Source organism: Astatotilapia calliptera, chromosome 9, assembly GCF_900246225.1.
Source record: "Astatotilapia calliptera chromosome 9, fAstCal1.2, whole genome shotgun sequence".
Taxonomy (NCBI): domain Eukaryota; kingdom Metazoa; phylum Chordata; class Actinopteri; order Cichliformes; family Cichlidae; genus Astatotilapia; species Astatotilapia calliptera.
Genome location: NC_039310.1, coordinates 15,906,725 through 15,929,360, shown reverse-complemented (window position 1 = coordinate 15,929,360; position 22,636 = coordinate 15,906,725). Strand labels below are relative to the sequence as shown.

At 38.7% G+C, this 22,636-nt stretch overlaps 1 protein-coding gene across 2 annotated transcripts in view; it reads right to left on the bottom strand.

The window, feature by feature from the left end:
- stau2 (staufen double-stranded RNA binding protein 2) overlaps nt 1-20,263 on the bottom strand; it is a 103,613-nt gene extending 83,350 nt beyond the window's left edge. The window contains exons 1-6 of one of the 2 annotated variants that reach the window (XM_026179457.1): nt 20,182-20,263; nt 18,349-18,556; nt 16,783-16,913; nt 16,365-16,524; nt 15,611-15,649; nt 13,791-13,926 (exon numbers count right to left, since the gene is read on the bottom strand). In XM_026179457.1, the coding sequence (XP_026035242.1) occupies nt 13,791-13,926; nt 15,611-15,649; nt 16,365-16,524; nt 16,783-16,913; nt 18,349-18,547 (665 nt within the window). In that variant the 5' untranslated portion in view covers nt 18,548-18,556; nt 20,182-20,263. Of the gene's footprint in view, nt 1-13,790; nt 13,927-15,610; nt 15,650-16,364; nt 16,525-16,782; nt 16,914-18,348; nt 18,557-20,181 lie in introns of those variants that run through there. The other variant, XM_026179456.1, reaches the window with a different exon arrangement.
- Nucleotides 20,264-22,636: the final 2,373 nt, after the last annotated feature.

The window sequence follows — 22,636 nt, the reverse complement described above, 5'->3', positions numbered from 1 at the left end:
AAGATGTTATTACTTTGGAAATTCCAATTTTACCATAACTGATGGAAACTGCATCAAGTGCCTATGTAATTAAGAACCAACAATAAAATCTAACTTGAAGACTTCATTAAGATTAACACTGATAATTGTTTTACAGTGTTCAATAAAAACATTCGTTCATTACTTACAGCATCACAAAGGTCTCCTAGAAGAAATTCGAGCCATTTGGCAACCATCTTGGTAACATTTCCGAGAGATTAGTTCAAGTTAACAAGAAATGAGTGGGAGAGGCATAACTTTGACTTCAACACTTCACGACTCACCAATGAAACTTGATAAAATGTATAAATATTTGGCTGATTGTGCCACAGATTAGGGTTTAAAAACATTTTATACACTCACAAGTTAGACTTCTGTTACAGGTTCCTGGAGTTTGTTGACAAATGTCACAATCATGAACCTCTTTGTGTAACAACATGACTCACTTGGCATTACAGCTTTTCCCCATGAATTTCTTTTCAAAATGATTAAAGATAACATATCTGTTACAGTTACACATTGCTTCTTTTTTAAATTCTCCTCCCTTTTTTCCCTTTTTTGTCTTGAATTTTCTTAATGTCTTGCTCAGCAGGCCTAAGAATGAGTCAGCATATTACTCCCAGAATTCCAGCAGGTCTTTCTCCAGCCCACAGGCCTCCTCTCATTCGTCTGCTCTCAACTTCTGGCCACAGGGGCCTTCCCTGGGCGGGGGCCTGTCTGGCCCTCACACGTCAAGTGTGGCCCCAGGGTCTCAGAGGACATGCCAAGTGCAACATGGGCTCCAGCCAAAAGCGCAGAGCTGAGACGGGAGCAGCTGGGGCTGAAGCACTGAATACAGGTGCAGAGAAGAACAGAAAGAGGGGTAAGAAAGAGAGAGAGGAGTGAGACTGAAGGAGAGAAGGAGAGAAGAAGAAAGGGAAAGAAAAGAAAGGGAGAAGAGAGAGAGGGGGACGTGGAGGGATGCCTGTGGGAGACTCGACTCCACAACGTGGGAAAGTAGTGGCTTACACACAAGCAAGTAAGCCAAGAACACAGGCGAGCACATATACACTCCGAAAAAATTACACACACACGGCAGGAAAATCACATTAGTGCTCGAAAGAGAAACACCTCAGCTAAACCAGCATGGTCTGTGTTATCAATCATTATTTTTGTTGTTATTCCTGCTACAGAGAGCAAATTGAACCAGAACATCTGAGGGAATGTTTGGAAAATTCTCAAAAGGAAGAGAAAAACTATTAAAAAAACAAAAATTGTGTCGGCTGATGACGCAGATGAGTGCATGTGCGTATCTAGTTATGACTCAAGGGGAAAAAAACCCCAAATGCTGCAGCTCAATCAAATGATAACTCATCAATGTTCAGCAGTGAGTAATGAATTTGACTTTGAAGGCACAACCTTCCCTGCGGCTCTCTTTGATGTTGGCCATGTGATATTACTTTTTCATCTTAATCATTCAAAGACTTATGTCTGAACATACAAAGAGACAGATACACTCAAAGGTTCTAGTTTTTTTCCTTCCAAGGCCACACACAGGCCTGCTGGGAAATTGGACATTTGGCGTATTAATTATCACTAAAAATGACAGTGTGACATTTGAGCTGGAAACCATTTTCAGTTGCATGAAAAGTATTTCCTCTCTAAATCGTTATATGTTATATATGTTCCTAAATGAGCTGATTTCTCAGCCTCTACCTTGACATTTTTATTATTTCTCAGTATATTTATATTCACAGTAACAGACTTGTTTTCATTGCCTGTAAATCTGTAAATTCTTACACTAACGATATGTTCACACACTCACACAGAGAAAAATACCACTGTCAGAGAGCCTTTACCACAGGAAATTTAATAAAAATGTATCACACTTAAAGCTAGTTTTCCTTGCCTTCATTTTTCAAGTTAGGCATCATTAAATATACGAGACCCATCATCCAAATTAATCAAATAAATTCTGCACAGTCAGTAAAAATAAATAAATAAATAAAAATCAATATTATCAATAATGTAATTCAAGATGGCTCAAGGACTTATAGAGATGGCAGAAAGAGAAAAAACAAAAAGGTAAGCATGACCTCAGAAACACTCCACTATCATGATGTCATTCAACTGTTCTTCAGTTATTTGAAAATATAGCGCAACAATATCGTTTGTTATATAAAAGTGCATGTTGCATATAAATGAACGCATTTACAGTGGAAAGATGAATTTGTTGGTTTTTTTTGCAGATTTGATTCTGTGTTGAGCTGTTGCTCTGAAAACATTTTTACAGTTGGGCATAGATCTATGCTGCTGGGTTCATTTGATTGTGCGTCTTAAATATAACACACATGTTCTTTAAAATATGCTTTTAAAAAAGCTTCCTTTGGCTGGTCTCTTATTTCTAAGGGGTCGCAACAGTAGTTGGATCTATATTAGTGATTTGGCATAAATATTTAGGCCCGTCTTGAAGCAGGGAGGAGACACAAGTCCTTTGTGTGTTAACTGAATGTGTTAACCACTACACTATGGTTAAAAAAACATGTATTGCATGGGATAAAGTATTTTTAGCCAGTATCAGTATGGTGTCATAGGTCACATTTCACATTAGAGTATTTTTTCTCTAACAAAAGTCTTTTTACTATAAAAGCTCTAAATCAGCTGTTGAGCGACGGCTAAGACAAGATGACCCGTACTCTCTTCAAACATGTTTGACTAACAAAGCCTAATTTGGTGCGCCCCATGCCCCCAGCCCTCTTATAGGAAGTACACTTCATAACTTTCAGTGGAAACAGTGCAGAACAAAACATTAATATAAGATTAATACAAGATGGTGGAAGTGGTGATTAATGGTGAGTGAAATATTTATGTGGCAAATTATGAGCCCCTTAATACCAATCATCATGGTTTTGCGTTTAAATAGAAGTTGCATCACCTTCTCACTTCTTTACCATCTTGAAATTACTACTTTTAATATTAAATTGTACTACAGCTTGAAAGGAAAACTGTTTTCCTCACACCGGTGTCATAAATTTCACAAGGCAATGAGTTTAGTCCAGAATCTGAATCCAAAAGAAGCCCTTTGGGACATGGCAGACAAAAAAGATTTACAGCATGAAAATGCAGCTGACGACTCCGAAGAAAGGAAGTGACGCTGTCAAGTCAGTATTCACCAGAAAGAATATTTACAACAACTTGTGGAATCTCTGACATGATGAGTTAAAGCTATTGTGAGAGCAAAGATGGGCTTTACAGATTTGAAAGAAATCTATTACGCTCATTTCCAGAATAATTCTTAGACTCTAGTAATGTAGCTTTGCTTCACTCACAGTTCAAAATAAACCTTATTTAACTCAAAGTGGATCTTTACAAAGACACTCGCTTCATCCACTATTTGAAACCAGCTCTTTTATATCCTTCACCTTCCTTATTAGCCAGCTTTCATCTGACTGGATGCCCCTCTCAAACAGAAGGTTTCAACGGGAGGTGGGTGGGGCCTCTGTGCTCACAGCGGCAAGTCTGGAGCGCCCTCGGTGGCTGTATAAATGGTGGCAGGGCTGTGGTGATGTCACAGTTGGCTCACAAAACAACCAATGTGGCGACCATAATGGGCCCTCTCTACTCTCACTGACATCACTGGGAGAAAGGGTTCGAAAAAACTTCCTGAAACTCAACATTAGAGCATTTTTAAGATCAAAGATTACTTGCACGTTCATTGATGTTGTTATTTTTATAACTTGAGCATTAATGATTATAAGAGTCATGACAGAAAATAAGGAAAATCAAAAAAGCTCTGTTTTAACAAAGGAAAAATACTGAGACCCATTCCATTTAGCCCATCTACCAAAAGCTTTAAAGTAAGTAAAGCATCGTTTATGTGTTCCTCTTATACATGGGATGAAAAGGTAACAAGTCTGCTACAACAAAATGCTGCAATGAGAAAAAAGTGGGCCAATCAGACACAGATAAATGACAGAGCATGAATGAGGGAGGGTACTGGCCTACTTGTCTTCCAGGGTCACTGAGCTTTAATACCAAGATCTGCTAACCACACATACAAACATGAATAGCGGTATGTATGGAACCACATTTACACACACACTAAGCTTTTGAAGGGGGATGGGACTGCACTGGAAGCAAAAGGGTGACAGAGATCTGGGGGGAAAAAAATACAAAAACTTGGACAGACTCATTCTTCCACCAGCTGCATTTTCTTCCAAACTCCTGCCAGACCTTTACTTGTTTTCTCTCCCTCCCAACTTCCATACTTCATTCCCTGTGTCCATCATTGATTGCTCTCCTTCCCTTCAGCCTCACGCGATTGCACATGCAAAATACAAAGCGGTGTGAGAAAATAGCCCATGTTGTCAAGTAAACACAGTTTTCAAAACATCTAGTGTCATGGTGTTAGGTTGTGTATTAAGATTTCTTTGGACCCTGTCTGAGGTTACAAACCACTAATCCACATGGGAGAAGCTGATCCAGTGTGATGTTCGAGGAGTGGTTCCAAATGAAAGCATTTTTTTGGCTCTAATTGCTCATTAAGCATGATTTCTGGAGCCCCCTGTACATGAAACTCAAAAACAAAGATTATGGGTGCTTAACTCAAATATGTCCATGGCCAATGTCTTCTTTTGTTAATAACTTGTATGAAACACTACAGACGTTTTTATTATATATTCAAGTTCTTTAAGGGGGATCTGCAATGCATCTAAAACCGCTGGGTAATTCAGGGTTATTTTTTCTCCCATATATACTGTTATACCGATGGATGCGATGGATGGATGTTGATCAATGGATCAACATATAGAAGCCAAAGTTTCTACAAGTTTTGATACTTTTGGCTCTTTCTGATGTCACTAAGAGCGGCTATTATTAATATGGTTATATCAGGCACACAACTGAGGCTCTGACCACAGAAGACGGGCAACAGTAACTCAAAAAACCCTTTGTTACAACCAAAGTATGCAGAAGAGCATCTCAAAAGACACAACAGGTTGAAGCTTGATGTAGATGGGCTACAGCAGCAGAAGAGCACAGCAGGACAAAGACTGGAAAAACGATGCCTGGTCTGACGAGTCTTGATTTCTGCCACAACATTCAGATGGTAGGGTTAGAATTTGGCGTAAACAAAATAAAAGCATGGATCCATCCTACCTTGTATTTATGGTTCAGGTTGCTGCTGGTGGTGTAGAGTGGGATATTTTCTTGGAACATTTTGGCCTCTCAATCAAATAGAGCACTTCTAGGTAATGTGGTAAAATAGTGCTTGTGTGACGCTATCATATCAACATGGAGCAAAATGGGGACTGTTTCCAGTACCTTGTTGAAGCCATGAAGAATTAAGACTGTTCTGAAGGGAAAAGGAGGTCCAACATAGACCTAGCAAGGCGTACCCACTAAAGTGTCCAGTATGCATAAATGCTCTCTGTTATGTTGATCATTAGACAAAAACAGTGACAGCCAAAGACCACCCAGAGCTTTGAAAGTGTCAATGGAAAGCATTTGTTTATTCCCTAACACCAATTTATAACCCATCTAAATCTATACAAATGAAAAATAAGCTTTTGGTTAAGGGGCTTGAAAATGTAGCTTAAAACAATGTCTGGCTTTAGATTTTGTTTTTAATACTATATAGACAAAGGGAGGTTTTTGAAAGCACAAACAGAAACAGAAAGGAATAATGGGAGAGAGAGAGAGTGTGTAGGATCTGTGTCAGTTTCACAAAAGTCACAATAAGTGCTACTCAGTGAGTGGTTCCATTAGGCAACTGTGACAGAGATAAACAGATTTGCTGTCAAGCCTTTAGTGTTATAGAATTTAGAATCTCGTGGCATTTCAATATAAAAACATCAAACATACAACAACGTGTCAAATCACTCAGGTGTCCAGTGAGAGAACTTTAGTAAAATAAAGTGTCGACCTAAGACTGAAGCTCTCATTTTATAGTTCATTTAGCATCCCTTAAAAGCTAGTCTTGCCACTCTTAGCCCTTGACGGAGCCATAACGGCAGTTTTCATTATAACTGGGAGAGAAAAAGCTGTCCATGTAGAGTCACCAGTAAACTCTGCTAAGAAACAATTAATAGTCTTGGTGACTTTCCATCACAATAAGGTTCAAAAAGCTTTTTTGCCCCATAGGTTGAACTTCTACTGTGCATGTAGAGTGCTTCACGACGCCAAGATGATTGGCTAGTGCTTCTAGGTTCTGCAGATGACTGGCTTTTGGGGGGAAGGGGTGGAATATGTCACAAGAACTGCCACATTCAGTGACATAAAATTTTCCCATAGATTTTTGTTCAAGATTCATCGACTGGTTTGTCTCTCCGTTGCATTAAATCAGAGATTTAATATAACTAAACCTTACATTCTGTAGATTTTCATTAAAGCTCACCATGGGAGCAATCTATTTCCTCCCTCATATTCCTCCAGTGTAATGCATGGCTGTGTCTTTGTACTGCAGACAGCTGGTGTCTCTTATGGACAACTCAAATCACCGACTTTAAGGACAGAAGATATTAATCTGGAATAACGAACAGGCGCTGTGCATAAACCAAAGCTTTCATGACTTATTTTAATTAAATTGTCAAAAATGACAGTGTTCATTGTTTTTACTGTTGTGGTTTTCATTTTCTACAAGAGATTAAAGCTCTTTTTGTGCATGCTCTGTAATCAGCGTGCTGTCTTGGTGCCCTCCTTGTACTCCCATCACAGCTGTGTGTAGGTCCTGCCCGCTCTATTGCTGAGCTGCAGTGGTGCATTAAGTACTGTTTCCATACATGATAGTATCATTTATAGTAGCGAAACTGACAGGTAGCATACTCCAGGGAAAAATATTAATGTGCTAGAGTAAAACAAAAAACAAGGCTTGATTTCATTAGGTTAGTAATAAAAGCAACCACTGGAAAATAGTCTATTCGTTAATAATCTGACTGAAAACAGGCATCGCGTGAATAATTCTGACTTCTTAAGCACAGAAGACTGTGCCAGTGTGCGCAAACCAATTATACCACTTGTGCATTTATGTGACATAGCAAGAAACAGTTCTTAGCCCCTGTGCCCTTTTAGTGCCAATTGTTAAGTCTTGGCTGACTGAGAGGAATGGCTGGCTGAGGATCAGCATAAAATCAGAGCCTTCTGTCCTCATTAAGAATATTACTTTGAGACCTGCTGTTTTATGTTCATTGTCATTAAAAGGGAAAAACTAATTGCTTTGTTAAAATCTCATGCCATTTTCTGAAAATAAATACTACGAATTTCTTATGGCCAGATTATTACGATGTGGTTTCTGTGTCAGCCATTATGCCTGTCACAGTTTTTACTTTGTATTTTTATACCAACATCTCTAAAGCAATATGCAGCACAATTTTTGCCATTTAATGCATCTAAAAATTAATGAAGCACTCTAATTGAGTGCTCCAGGCATCAGATAGGAGACAGTATGTATGAATATTTGCATACTATACAACTAATAAAGAAATAAAAAATAGCAAATTTAGTGATTTAGCAGCAGGCTAACTAGTTAATTTATCGACAAAGGCAATGTTCTAGGCAATACTATTTATTTCTCTTTATTGCTTACTGCTCTTTGAGTCTTTCAACCAGATGAGAACAAAGCTGTTTAAACAAGCAAATATCCTGCTGATGTGTGCTTAAAAGTGTTTTTTCCCCTTTTTTTGGCTGAACTGTGGTTTGCTTATGCTGAGAAAGAAACACAGTGTCAATTACTTACTGTACAGGATGTAAAATAAAGACTGGATGATATGATTCCACTTGTAGGACCACCAAAGAAGAAATGCAGAATCATTTAAAAAACAAACTCTGTTTTGACTTTGCACGCTCTGAAGAAAATTATAATGATGCAAGATGACAGTTCCTAAAAAGGAGGAGATGCATATTTCAACCGTGTGTCTGCTGCTGGCTTTATTCAATTCAAAGTAAACCAAGGATAAATTTGTAATAGATTTGTGATATTTCTGTAATCTTCGTCACATCTTCCAGTGATGGATCCAACTGCAGCAGAATGATGATTGTGATGTGGACCTCGTTCAAAATGTGGTTTAAAAAACTTTTGAATCTGTTTTCCCAGAAACAGGAACCTATCCGCCTACAACGACTGAGGTTAGAACATCTGGGTGTAGCCCTGAACTATAAACTAAACTGGAAATGTCTATCTACAAAACAGTTGAAACACTTCTTACAGGTATAACACCTTTAAGTGCAATTTGCCAATCCGTATCCTGGTGGCAATGTTTAAGAAATAATCTAACAGTCTAAATGAGATCACAAAAAACTACAGGAGTTTTTCTGGAGACTACACTAGGTGCACTCCAATTTACAGACATAATGGGTGAACATAATGAAATTGCTGCTGTTAATACTCTGCAGCACCAGAAAGTAGGACAGTAATGTGTCCCTATGAGCTGATGTGCATTAACCCGTGATGAACCATGCCAACAATGGGTGCAGATGTTATGATGCGTGTTATGTGGTTCTGGTGTCTAATGCCCTAAATAAAGAGCGATCCAAATTACTCAGCAAACAGCCAGGAACGTCAACCATTCCTCTTGACAGATGTTTACTGCAAAGTACTGATATTGCACAGCAACTAAGGAGGTAAGGCTAATCGCTTTGAGCGCTGCAGCAAAGTGCACAATTTCTTGAGAAGAGATTCAAGTGTTATTTTTGCGAAAAATGCAAAAATGTTCTTTGTAAAAATGCCTATTTAGTCCTCTGACTCCCCCTGACAAACATCCTAAAAGGCAGCATTATGAAAGGTGATTCCACTGATTTAGCCTACTTTGTACATCATGGCCTCAGTTCCATTTTTAAATTCAATGCATCAAGGAAGAAAAGGAGGAGAGGAGGACATACAGGGATACACAAACAAGAAAATCCACTCAGAAGAGAGGAGATGAAAGGAGAGCCCAGACTTCTTTGTCAGTGAGTCTGCTGAGCACAAATCATTCCAAGCATTTGTTTATGTTGGATCTGTATTTCACTCCTCCACCCCCAGTCTCTTCAATAAAACACTGCTTTATGAGTTTACACCCATTTGTGCAATTAAGACATGTTATCCTTTAGACTGGATTTCCGCCAATGTTAATTTATCTACTTATGTAATTTATGATTTAGAGACACACACGAATATGTGGAAAATTTTTAAGGAATAATGCAATAGGAGTAACTCCTCTGAAGTTTACCTTGGGGGGTTTGGATGGGCAAGAAAACTGTATCTGTAATGCCTTACTGGACAAAAGAGCACACAGTGTCCCGATTAGGCCGTTTGAGACTACAAAGCCCAATTGGCCAGAGAGCACTACAGAAAAATAAACCTGAGTGGGAGAAAGTGAGTGAAAAAAAGATGACTGTGTGTGCAAAGGGAACCTCGGAGGATATCTAATACCTCCACAGTAGAGGAGATGACATGAAATGTTGAATATAAAAAAGCGCTCATGGGCAGATTTGCCTTTTCAATGGGACAGGTTGTCCCAATTAGAAATGTAGATGACAAAGTACACCTGTGTGTCTGTGTGTGCCCTTTGTGTCTGTGCTGCTGTCATTGCTGTTTGATGTTATACCGTTTTCCTGAAGGCATGGGAAGGGTACTCAAATATCCTTCCATTGCAACTGTCTCTTCTTATAGTTCTTACGTGAAAGTGATTTTACACTGACATTTCCATACAGCTACAGACCAAGTCTGGAGCACAAATGTAAGGCGATTAACCCTTTACATGATGTGACATTCAACAATTGAGGAATATGCAGCATTTATTGAGGCCTGTGTATAGACCAAAAAATATAAAATTATACCTGATATATTTGTAAACCCTGAATGTAATTTTTCACAGGACCTAAAGTTAAATTTGTTCCCTCCAGTTGTTTGTAGGAGTCTTTCTTCTGTGTTAATTACATACCTTTAAGCATCATACAGCAGCAGGATCCATATGAGCACCTCCAAAGCTAAAGTTTTGCATACATTTTAAATATGTTCAAGTACTGTAGTCTACTTATAATAAATTGTGGACATGGAGGTACAACTGATCAAGAACAGTGAGAACAACAGCATTCTTACTGTTCTTACAGCATAAAGAACAAGAACAGTAAATAACACTCGAAGATGTACTCTTTTTACCCGAAAGAGGTTAGCGTCATACAAAGCATCACAGAATAAACCATCTTTTTATAGCAACCATCCTGAGGATGAGTTTTTAATTCACCGTGAGTTCGTCTTTTTTGTTTATGCTCCCACGCATATCATCTTAGCAGTGGCATCATTGTGTACAGGGAGGCGTTTCAAAAACAACATGCAGATGTAACCTCTCTAATCATCAAAGTGACTAACAAAGCACAGCAGCAAGCAGCCTATTAAAAATGAAAATGGATTTTATTATACCATAAAAATTATTTGGATGATTTATGAATGTAAAGAATTTTCACTTAATTGTTTTTTTTTTCTTTTTTTGTTTTGCCCTGATAAATAGTTCATTAGTTTAGTTGGGGTATTTGAGCTATAAGTGAACTCTCTGCGGGACTATTCAAAGGGGGACACTGGTACAAATAACCCAGTGGCATTAATAGTGAATATAAATATTCTGCCCTTCCTGATTTCATGTAATTTTATGTATTGTATAACACTATTTCAAATTATTTTTATCATAAGTCCACCAATATATTCAAAGCAGGCCTTTATGTGTAAAAGCATTCCCTGTAATTATTGCTGATGTGCACCCATGTACTCAACCCTGAAACCAAACACACGAGACATCCCATTTAACCCTCAGTGTAGGCTCAGTATTATTCAAGCCCCCTTTTATCTGCTAAATGCTCTATGTTCAATGCTCACTAACTGCAAAATGGATAAAATGTAGTGGATTTATCAAAGTTATTCCACTGAAAACAAGTGCCTGCTGTGACTGGAACCAAGGTCAGTAGGAGCAATGACATCGAACCACTACATCCATCCAATGAGCTAGAGGCCACTAAAACTTATCTGTGGGTTTCTCAATACAAGTAGAGATTTAATAAACAGTAATGTTTCTCACAGTTGATCTAAAAATGCTTTACAAACCAAAGCAAATTGGGTCTTTACTTATTTTCCTACATACAGCAGACTGGCCAATATAATATAAAACAGGCACTGAATTTTCAGCAGTAAAGGTGAGTCACTCTTCCTCTCAGTTTCCTACAGAGAAAGCAGTAATGGCCAGCGTAGTATCTGAACATCATCACAGGAGGAAATGTCACAGTGCAAAGCACCCCCAGTATTTCAGCCCACTGTTCTTCCAACAGACATGATGTTGGTGTCATAACCAAATGAGGACTGGGAGGAGGTAGGCGGCTTCAGGCCGCTAAGCTTTGCTCTAACAGGGAAAGTCCTATCCAAATTCCAACTCTGACAGAATGCAGGATGCAGGCGCCCCGCCCCCCTGAGATCAGAGCAGCAGGAGGAAAGCTGGGAGCGTCGTGGATAAACTGGAGGAGCGCAGTATGACTCATTGGAATCAGGTGTTCCAATGATAACACAGGGGTTGTCCGTGAAAACGGTTGATGTAACCAGATTTCATGATAACACAAATATTTTCCGATTCTGTGATCATTTTTTTTCATAATCACTCAGGCTAAATTTCCACACATGTTTCATAGCAGCTCAGTAACTGACTGAGAGAGCTGATCACTGTTGTTCAATGGTGTGGTCACGTCTGGATGATAGCAGAGATGAATCACTGATTTAAAGATGGACTTGGATGGGAAAGAATTATGCATAAGTCCTTCGCCATAAATAAGATTCATTAAGACTCTGATAAATGTACATTTCATATTATCGCTGTATTTTCTCATCAGGGCACTTTCTGAATGAATCAATACTGGTCTGGGCGGTGATTAGCGCGCTGATAGATCATAGCCAGACTGCCCTTTTAATGGTCAGATTTTCCATCAACATGACTTTGGATCACTCTTATTCATCATAATAGGTAAGGGCATGGGCATGAGGAAACCTTCGTTTCCCTGCACCATCATTAAGGTGACCGATTGTGGATATGGCCTGTCACTCTGCCACATAGTTAGTCATCTAAGTAAGAGAATTCATATTCAGAAGGTCTTACTATCATTAATCGGGGCTTGACTACACTGAAAGAAAGAGACCTCATGGAAACATAATGACCTTGGAATAATAAATGTCTTTCTTATGTCACTTCTGTTTGAGACACACACGTCCTCCAACCCCCTTTCTGCTTCCTTTACACAGTGCCATAAGAAAACAAAACAGGCCATGAGGAATAGATACTGCCTGTCTCCACACTGTGACATATGACATTGACAGACAGATGCTGGAAAACAGATTTTCTCCTCTACCCCATTTATCTTTCACCCCTGTTTGCTCCTGCATGGATCAAATAGTAGAAGATGTAAGCCAGATGCTAGACTGTCTCCTGACTACACTCTGTTACCCAACAGTGCAACTGATTGACTGACATCTTTTAAAAAATAAACTGCGCTCAGCAGAACTGATGGCAGAATGCTGCACCTAATAACATTAATGAACAAAAATATAGATGGAAAAAAATCTCTTCTTCATGACATTTCACTTTGCTTAGTGCTTTAATATTGAAGATGTTAATTTAAAATCCTTATGATTACAACACTGAACCCATACACACAGAAAAGCTTTCATAAATTCACCACATTCCTAACTTGCAGGTTACAAAATGGGATCTAAGGCCTTCACTAGGCACCTTGAAAGAAGTGTTATGGGACTTTACATGAGGAAACACTGCCACCTTGAGGGGATTATAATGTGTCCTGAAAATAACACCAAGTATGTCAAACAATCCTAGATGAATACTAACTTTATTAGGAACAGTGCACTTTTTGGAGCCGCATAACTCAACTTCTGTTAAGTTTTAATCACAAACTATGTCAGTATTTAAAATAATATAGCATTTAGGAGACTAATTAATATAACTAAATGTAATGTTTATCCTAAGCTGACAGTTGAGTAAAATTGTGAAGATACGCTTGTGGGATAAAACTAAAAGCCAAACAAACTATTTGTGCACTGTCCAAAACAGAAAACAGATTTCCCATTGTTTTCCTAACTGGGAGTAACAGGGTATACCTGGATTAGCTCAGCAAATTCACAGACCTACATAGCATTTCTCTCCTGGGGGAGAGGAGATCATTAATTGCACCTCTGTGGCACTTTTACAGAGTTTAGGAAATGGTCGGGTGGCTCCAGCACAGAAAAAACAACGAAAGAAAGTTGACAGAGACAGAGTGCACAGGGAACCCATGAGGGCACCACGTTCATCAGTTTAGAAAACATATGGAGCGGAGAGCCATGCCTGACACACATTTAAGCCAGTTGGGATCAAAGAAACATCATCTAAAATTTATCAAGACCATGTCCACACCAAGTCAGATGAATGTCAAAGACCCTCTCTTCCTTTGTATATTATCGCAGATTATCGACACCCACAACAAAGAGAAATGCTAATCTTGGTGGTTGGATAAAGCATGTGCTGTTGCATTAGAATCAGCAAGCATGTGCTGTTGTTACAAACAATGCAGCAGTGATGGTAAAACAAAGAAAACCTAAATCTAACTTTGGTTGGGGTTCCAGGTCGAAAGGTGAGTATAAAAGACTTTACTTTAAAAAAAAGAAGCTCATCTTGTCATGAATAATTTTCCCCCACCCTTAAAGGTTGAACAATAAACCAATCAGCAAGTAGCTTTGAAACTAAAATGAATAACAGCTGAGCCAATCAAATCATTCATTTTTGGGAGCTCACCTTTGGTTAAACATCCCTCTGAAGTTATAATTGGCTCTGTAGTTGGGCATCGGCTTGGGATCCAAAGGCCTGTAGATAGCCGGCTCCCCTCTCTTCATGGCCAGACCATTCAGCTCAACTGTGGGTGTTATACTGCCTGTGTGAGTGAGATTGCAGATGCAAGCACGGAAAAGATTAAAACCAAGACAGGGAGGTTTTTAAAAACACTGATGTGAACTTCTTTTTCTGGCAGCAGCAAACAAAATGGCTTAAAATGGTCCAAGCAGTCTAAAAAGATGGAAACAAAATATTTTCTAGAAAAGGTACACAGGCAGAAAGCTGCACTGTGCAGCCTAACATTTGCCACGTGAAACTGCATTCTAAGTAAAAAGTACCCTCAGGATGCATGCACCACTAATACCACCACTTCTCAGTGATGTTGCATAATTTATCACAGGATTTTTTGGACTTTCTTAATCCCATTAAAAGCCTGGCTTTGAGGCCTTTTACCACTACAAAGTCGCAGAGGGCAAGGGAGGTAAGTCCAGACTAGTGGTATTAATTTGGCTAGTGATAAACTGTAAGCCTGTTCCTAGGTTTTACTGAGACACTTTATACTGTTTTTTGTTGTTTCCTTGAACATCAATTATCTGAATATTCCCAGTTGCTTGGCAGCAATGCTGGGAAGAAAAGTCACTCAGATGAAAAACCAAAATGCCCCCTAAGTACATAAATGCATTGCACTTTAAATTCATGATTGTACAGACAGGTATAAATTAACTTCCTCTGTAAATGGACTTTTTAGCTCTATCCAGTGTGCTAACATCCAATCCATACTTTTATTTTAACACCAGACTTTAAAATGAATGAACATTAGTGAGTTTCAATTAAAAAAATCTAAACATTGTTTCCAATTTTAGGAGGATGAGACAAGGCGAGCTACTAGAAGTGTAAATGCATGGGTTTTAATGCTAACTATAAATTCCTGCAGATGTGTGCACACAGAAATGAACAGCACAAACTTGGTTTTAACCATCTGCAAGAAAATGAAACTGCTTCTGGTAAACAGGTTAAAAAACTGAAAAATGTTCACAGTGCTGTCGTAATTTTAGATCTTGTTCACAGCAAACTGCCATAAAAAAAGCACAGGATTGATTCGTGTCTGCAAATATCTAGGGTAAACTGCTGGAGTCTAATATTATGTCAGATGAAATGCAAAATTTATGTTTGCACAGACAGATGACTGTAGATTTTGTCTTTCATCTCCTACGTGGAAACTAGGGAGTGATTTTACCATGACCAGTAAAAATAGATGGAACAATTACAACAAGATGTTTCATATGGTGACCAGACTTTAAAAACTGTGAGCCTATTCTTGACAATGGCTCTGTTCCACTGAAGTATTTTAACAGTTTGACAGTAAAGTGGAGTGTATAATCCCAAGACCTGACCCTGCAGCAGCTTTATCAAGTTCATTCATTGTTTATTTGCCATTTATTCCATTGGATACTCTTGTCCACAGGATGTGGACCCTAACCTTTTTATCCATGTATCACTAGCATCACAAGTCAGTAACTCACTACAGCCTTTTAAACTGCCAGTAAGTCCAATGAAGAAAAGATGAAAAAAATGTGTCCTTTTATCTGATCTTCACTCTGTTACACTCTTAACTTTTTGATTATTGGCGCATATTCCAGGAAGCATGGTAGTGACTATGCCTGCGTGGGTTGTCTCTGGGTACTCTGGCTTCCTCCCATAGTCTTAAGACATGCTTGTTTGGTTAACCGGTGATTCTAAATTTGTTACAAGTGTGTGTGTGACTGTCTATCTCTGTCTTTCACCTTTCAACAGCCCAGATACGCTCCAGCCTCTCAATAATCCTAAGAAGTAAGTAAGAAGCAAAAAAAAAGAAGAATGTATAGCTTTAATATTTGCTGGTCTATGATTCCAACTTCAAACAGTATCAATGAAGAGGTTAAGTTTTTAAATGTTAGACATAGTGCTAGCAACTAACTTTAAGATAGGCCCGGATTGTGCTTTAGGATAACAGTGGACCAAAGAAACAAGCTTAGCTTGAGAAAAATTCCTCCTTACAACAAGGTTAAAAAATACTGTAAAACTTTTGGAGGATGAAAACCTGCTTTGTTGCCCTCAAAGATTTGAGAAATCTTGACACTCTTAGTTAATGAACAGGGAGTAAAAGTACCTCCTTCTTGGCGGCCTCATTCTCCCTGGATCTAAAGGCAATATCTTCTTTCTGCTGCTACAGCTGAGCCACAGCCCAAGTTAACATTTAAGTTCTTCTATAAGACATACAGTGTTAATTATTAATTTAATACCTAATAATATATGAATAGAGTGCTGTCTATTTTTCCTGTAAAAAAAAGACACCTCCATTTTTAAGAGTTTAGCAGATTATAACCAAGCATCAACTTGTTTTGCAGCTTTTTCCAAATGGTTCAAACATTCTTCTTGAAACTATAGCAGCTATCACATGCATAGCCATAGAAACAGTAAAAGGTGCAATTCATGGTAATCCTTCCCAGCCACTTGCTTTTTTAACAGTTAAAAGAAATTCAGTTGTGGCTGCAGTACCTGGGTTACTGTTGATGTCAGCTTTAGGGGAGCGGGGCGCTGGCCTGGGAAGGACACTCTCAGCCAGTGCTTTGGCAGCTGTGGAGTGTTGCGCCTTTTTAATACTGGTGCCCTCTGCCTCCCACACCTGCTCCCCAAGAGTCAGCTGCACGGTGAAGATCTGGAAGTGACACCCAGAGAGGAAGACATTACCCAACATTTTTATCAATATCCTTGTTACAGAACTTTTGGCAGGAGTTCGGTGCTCTCAGCACAGCCAATAACTAATTACTAATTACAAAAAGTGCAAATGCTTTATTTATTTAGCACATGTGGATGTGTGTCAAAACAAGAATTACACTGAACTACCTCCTGAGATTTATTAAATATTATTCCATATTGACATGATAACGCTACATCTGAAAAACTTTTTTTTTACCTTAGCGTGTGCAGGGCCTCTCTCATTGAGGAGCTTGTACTGTGGTTGGATCCTGTTGAAACGGGCTAACTCATTCACCAAACACATTGGAGTTTTCTCTTTAGGGTTTGCCATGTTCTCCTGGGGCGGGCCTAAATCATATCAGAAGACGACATATTTAAAAACATGGTAACTAAAGCACTCATCTATCCATCTTCTTCCACCTATATTCATGAACAAATATCATTTTTTAATATAAGAATTGGATACTTCCACTGAGTGACAAGGGATGAGATATTAGCAGCGGATACAGCCACTGGAACACTTCTAACTTGCAAATAAAATGCAAACTTGTTTTATTTTTATATGTAATTAAGGGGAAAAATCAGTAAACAAGCACTTAATAAATAACTAATAAATGAATCTGTTTATAGGACAATATTGTAAAGTGTTTTTTCCTTCGTGTTGTGGTCAGTCCGTGAGCTACTGGCTTATAGTGCAGCAATCGTGGCTCAAGAGTTGGCAGTTCGTCTCGTAATCGGAAGGTTGCCGGTTTGAGCCCCGGCTCGGACAGTCTCGGTCATTGTGCCCTTGGGCAAGATACTTCACCTATCCCTCTGTTGGCCAGAGGGGCCGATGGCGTGATATGGCAGCCTCGCTTCTGTCAGTCTGCCCCAGGGCAGCTGTGGCTACAACTGTAGCTTGCCTCCACCAGTGTGTGAATGTGAGAGTGAATGAATAGTGGAATTGTAAAGCGCTTTGAGGGTCTCGAAAAGTGTTATATAAATGCAATCTATTATTATTATTATTATTATAGCTAACATATGACAGGAAGTGTTGGCAGAAATTCACTTCCTAAATCATTATTAAAGAAGCAGTGGTACCGAAACGTTTCTGAATTTAGGTTAGGTCATGAGAAATAATGAGCAGTAAAAGGAACATGAGATAGAGCCCTTTAGGCCAGTTACCTAATTGCCTAAAGTCAATTTTTTATTATAGAATAACTATGCAAACACACACATTGTATTGTAGACTTGGGTACAACTATAACCTTCATCATGCACACAGTTGTCTGTATGAATCATTGTTAAGGTCTTAAATCTATACCAGTATTATAGAGTCATAATATATTATGACTGAGGTTATGAAATTTTCACAGAATAACTCACTGAATCATCCCCCAAAATGAAAACACTAATGAAATGTAGTCCATCGTTTGTTGGAAATCACAGAAACTATTGATCGCTGAGCATGTACTGGCCATGGAAAGCCAATAGTCAGTGTTTTTGTTTGTGTGCGTATGTGTAGTTTTTTTTAAATCACATTGCCCCCTGTTGCAAGAGTGAAACCAGGAATCAAATATTTTAGCCCTTCAACACTCTATTTTTTGAATAAGCAGAAATTTAATAACACAATTTTACAGATAAGCAGTTAAATATCAACCACTGCCGTGGGTGATGGTATTTTATTTGCAAAATTGTTAACCTACTGTAACAGTTTTTAGTTTTCATAGATAAGTAGCAACTCCACACATGATGCAAAATAATAACTAATTTCCCCTAAAGACAAACTTGGGGGAAATTCTACCTGGCGGTGTGGCAGACACAGGGGCGTCCCCATATCCGACTGCAGGAGCAGGGCAGGCGGGTGTGGGGGCCGGGCCTGTGCCATTGACGGAGGGCTGCAGACCCAGGGATCCTTGACTGGCCATGGCCGTTGGAGGGACTCCAGGGGAGAGGCCAGGACCAGCCAGGGGCGCTGAGGTCTGTACTTTCACTTGAGCCATGCTCTATTCCTGAAAGCAGAACAAATTTGAAAGCTTTTGTTAGAAATACACTTACTACACTGTAATTATAACTACTGAGTAGTTTAAAAATAAAAGAAAATCAATATTCATTCACTAGCAGTACACAATACTGCATTAAGCATCTGTGAATCTGAGCACAAATGCACATGCACAGTTTAAAGCTAAATGTCATTTGACAGATTTCTCTGGGCTAAGCCTGGAGAACAGACTTCAAACTGAACAGCCCTAGGCCTATCTCACATTCTGATCCACTGGCAGCTAATACACCCAGACAATGAACCTTTATTTGAAGGAGCTTTGCTCATGTTACGGCTGAAAAAACTCCCTGGCAAAAAGGAGGAATCCGCTGGTTGTAGCCTGAACAATGCAATCTATATTAAACCACATTTTGAGGGACACAGCCCATTATCAAACAAATAAGGGTCAACAAATATCAAACAGCAGAATGAATTGTAGTATTTATTTATCTCTTAAAATATGCATGCAATATTTAGCAGAATGCAGTTAGACACAGTACACAGGCTGTGACTGTGTAATTTAAGTAACATAAGCATATATGCTACTGTGTGTTTTTGTCTAAAACAAAATCATGATTAAGGTGATAAAAAAGTCTAAGATAAAAAAACAAATGCTCCAAAATGGCTCCCACTTTTGAGTCACACAAATAAGTGGCAGACAGTGATCGGAAATGAAGGAAATACTTTGAGCATCCCCACAGAGGTCAAAACAAAAGGTCAAAGCTGAGCTGAACCCCTGGAGTTTTGGAGAAATTCAGTGTCATCCCTTGGACACTGCATGAAATGCTAGCTTTGAATATGGCACATTCAGGTTTTTAAATATTGCATATCTGATTTTGCAGGTGTCACTTCTCTGTATTGTTTAGGGACCATGTTTGAACTGGTGTAAACATCAGCCAAGTTTGCACGGTCAGAAAATAGCTAATAAGGTTTAAATGCACCACAACTGATGTATCTCTTACTGTAATAGGACTTTTATTCATTGCATGTCATGAAGTTATTCCTGTTTAATTCGTAGGTGCATCATGCCTGCCCGTGGGGTACTTGTGGTGATAGTCCCTCTTGCTTTTCTTTTTACGCTCTCACAGCAACACGCACAAATACAGCGGCAAACAGCTGCCTGTTTGCACGGCTGTCTTTCACTGCAAGTTGAACATGGGGGTTGTGTTACGTTGGGGTTGACTGGTTGACTTCAGTGCTGTCTGCAACCCCTGAACATTTATTACTGTGTCCAGCTTAGCAGGAAGCTAACGTTGCCAACAAGATATACGCCGTTTCTTCCCAATGTCAGCTCCTAAAAACACGCAGACAGAATAGGCAAGCATGCATGCTGTCATGAATATGCCTTTATGGTTTCCCCAGATGAATAAATCCTATCTAGCCACCCCCAGTTGCGATACTTTAGCCGGTTAAAGCTCATCATGGCTGATCGGCCGAGCACCCTTCTTGCTAGCATCTCCAAACCGCCCCATCCTTCTCGAAATTCTGGGGATTTTCAGTCAACCCTGATATCATATACGAGTTGGCGACAACATGGCAAATAATCCACAGAGTATCCGACAACTATGGGAAAAATATTTCAGGACATTTTTTTACCTTTATCCAGGGCCAGACCCCAGTTACACCTCCAACATTGGCAAACACTAAAGAGAACTGGATGGAAGAGGAACCGACCACCTTATTTGTCTGGGTAAAAAAAGAAATGAAAATACGTGTCACTGGACTCAACATGGCGTATCCATGTAATATTTCACGCATAAAGCTTGTGTTTAGCTAACCTTGTTGTGGCTGCATATCGCATATCGCTAACGTACTATGAGTGGAGTTTGAGGTGAATTTTGAATGAAGCCACCCCCGCCGCGGTAAGGATGGTTCAGTCCTGGTGCGCTTCCTCGGATCCCACAGTGTAACTTTTGATTCAGAAACAAAATTAATATTTCCAAAGTTGTTTTGTGCACATTTGTATCACCAAATGGATTTTTAGTCTTATTCGTAAGTTTTCCATTTTACAGGTCCGTGTTTCAGTGAAACTTAAGGTTTTGTGCTAATGCTATAAAATATAGTTTTACTTGGAATATTTCCCCAACCATCCATTGGGAATTTTCTCTATTTGATTAATTAATTAAAGCAAACCCTATGAGTGTCTCACAAACAATCTAGTCAGAATTCTGCATCAAGCTTTATTTGGAAAAGTCCACGCTGGGGCAGTGGTATTGTACTAAGATGAGAAATTTAAAAAAAGAAAAAGAAAAGATGGCTAGGGGTGGGTGGGTAACCTACATACACTTTATATTTAACAAGGAATAGATAACCATAAAGGGAAAATATCACGAACTGCTAATCCCCAGATTTGACAGCTAAAGCGTCTCCAATAGAGGGCGTCACTAAACCACTTCTCCCTGTGTTATTGTAGACAGAAAAATATCCAACAACAAATAGAGCAGTATAAAAAACATAATTCAACCAAAATAAGTGAAGTAACTTGATAACAGATTGTAATTTTACTTGGCCAAACGCATGTATATCTATTGTACAATCTGAAATTACCCTTTCCCCCTTTGTTTTTGGCTGAAATAATTTCTCACACCATAACGGACCAGTTAAAAAAAACAAAACAAAAAACAAAACAAGCTTCAAATGAAAGCTCCATTGCTTTCAAAAGCGTCAGATCATCAGTTTTCCTGCCACACTACATCTTTATCTTTGCACGTTTCACAAACCTAGTGCAATTCCACAGGCACGTCTGAGATCTGTGCCATTCACTTTTTACAGACAGATGGAATTACATGCTTCTGAAATATGCAGTTTATGTAATGTGTCACTGTCACACATTTATCTTCTTTCTCAATTTGGTCATCATCCTTCTGCCTTCAGAGCAGAACTACTCAGTCTTTTGCAAGCTATTTAAAAAGGAGAAGAAAAAAAACCCATACTGTTCAGACTGAGGTTGAATAAAAGTGAATCTTTGTTTTTATTATCGATTATGAAAATGAACAGGCACCTATTACATGGAGCTTGCACATCCCAGAACAAAATTTCAAATATAAATAACACACCCTTATTAGTGTTGACCACTCACAACAACTTGCAAGCTAAGAGTTCAAACCACATTTAAAAAAAAAAAAAAAAAAAAAAAGTAACCTAAGGGGGAAAAACAAAACAAAAAAAGAACAGCCAAACCCTGTAACATAACCACAAGCATGTTTAAAAAGACAAAACAAGCCTTTATTGATCCTTTAGGCGTCTCTGTGCACTGATGCTGCTGTGACTACATTTACACAATCAGTGTTTCAGTCAGTCTTATTCTCGAAGCAGTGATAGCAGATACGACCTTATACAATGAAACTAATAAAAAAAAAAAATTGGTTAAATAGATGTCCTTAAATTATCAATATAGTTTTTTGTTTTTAAATCTTCAGATAGCCGTGTGCTGTGGTAATCTCCTCTACAGAATAGAGCATCATCACATTCACGCATGTTCATTCAAGAAACTCAGCTAGACCCTGGAAAAGGGAAAAAAGAAAGAAAGAAAGAAAAAAAAAAAAGTAGTAGATACAAACAACTCAAGATGGAAAAAATTCAAGTATCTCTGACTGGATGGCGATAAACATGTCTTTAGGAATGGAGTGATTACACTTTGAAATGAGCACAGCCTCTGGAGGTGAGCACTGTTAGCATCCATCCTATAAACCGTGACCTCAGTTATGGAACGACTAAAAGTTGCCACAATGTTAGATGCCAATAAGAAAAAGTAGGGTTTGAAACTGCATGCACCCCTACTGTAAAACTACCTTTTTTTTTTTCCTTTTTTCCAAAACCAGCTTTACATGTTTGTTGCTGACCGTACACAACCTAATTGGCAAAAGATGCAAAGTTCCAATGAAATAAAGCACTCCTATCATCATTCTGCTATAAAGTTAATGCATCCTTTGCCAAGTTCTTGCACATCATCTAACAATTTAAAGACGCATGTATGTACAGAATAGTTTCAGACATGTTACAAGTTTACAACATAACAGTCTCTTTTGGTGAAAATATAGTTAAATTCAAA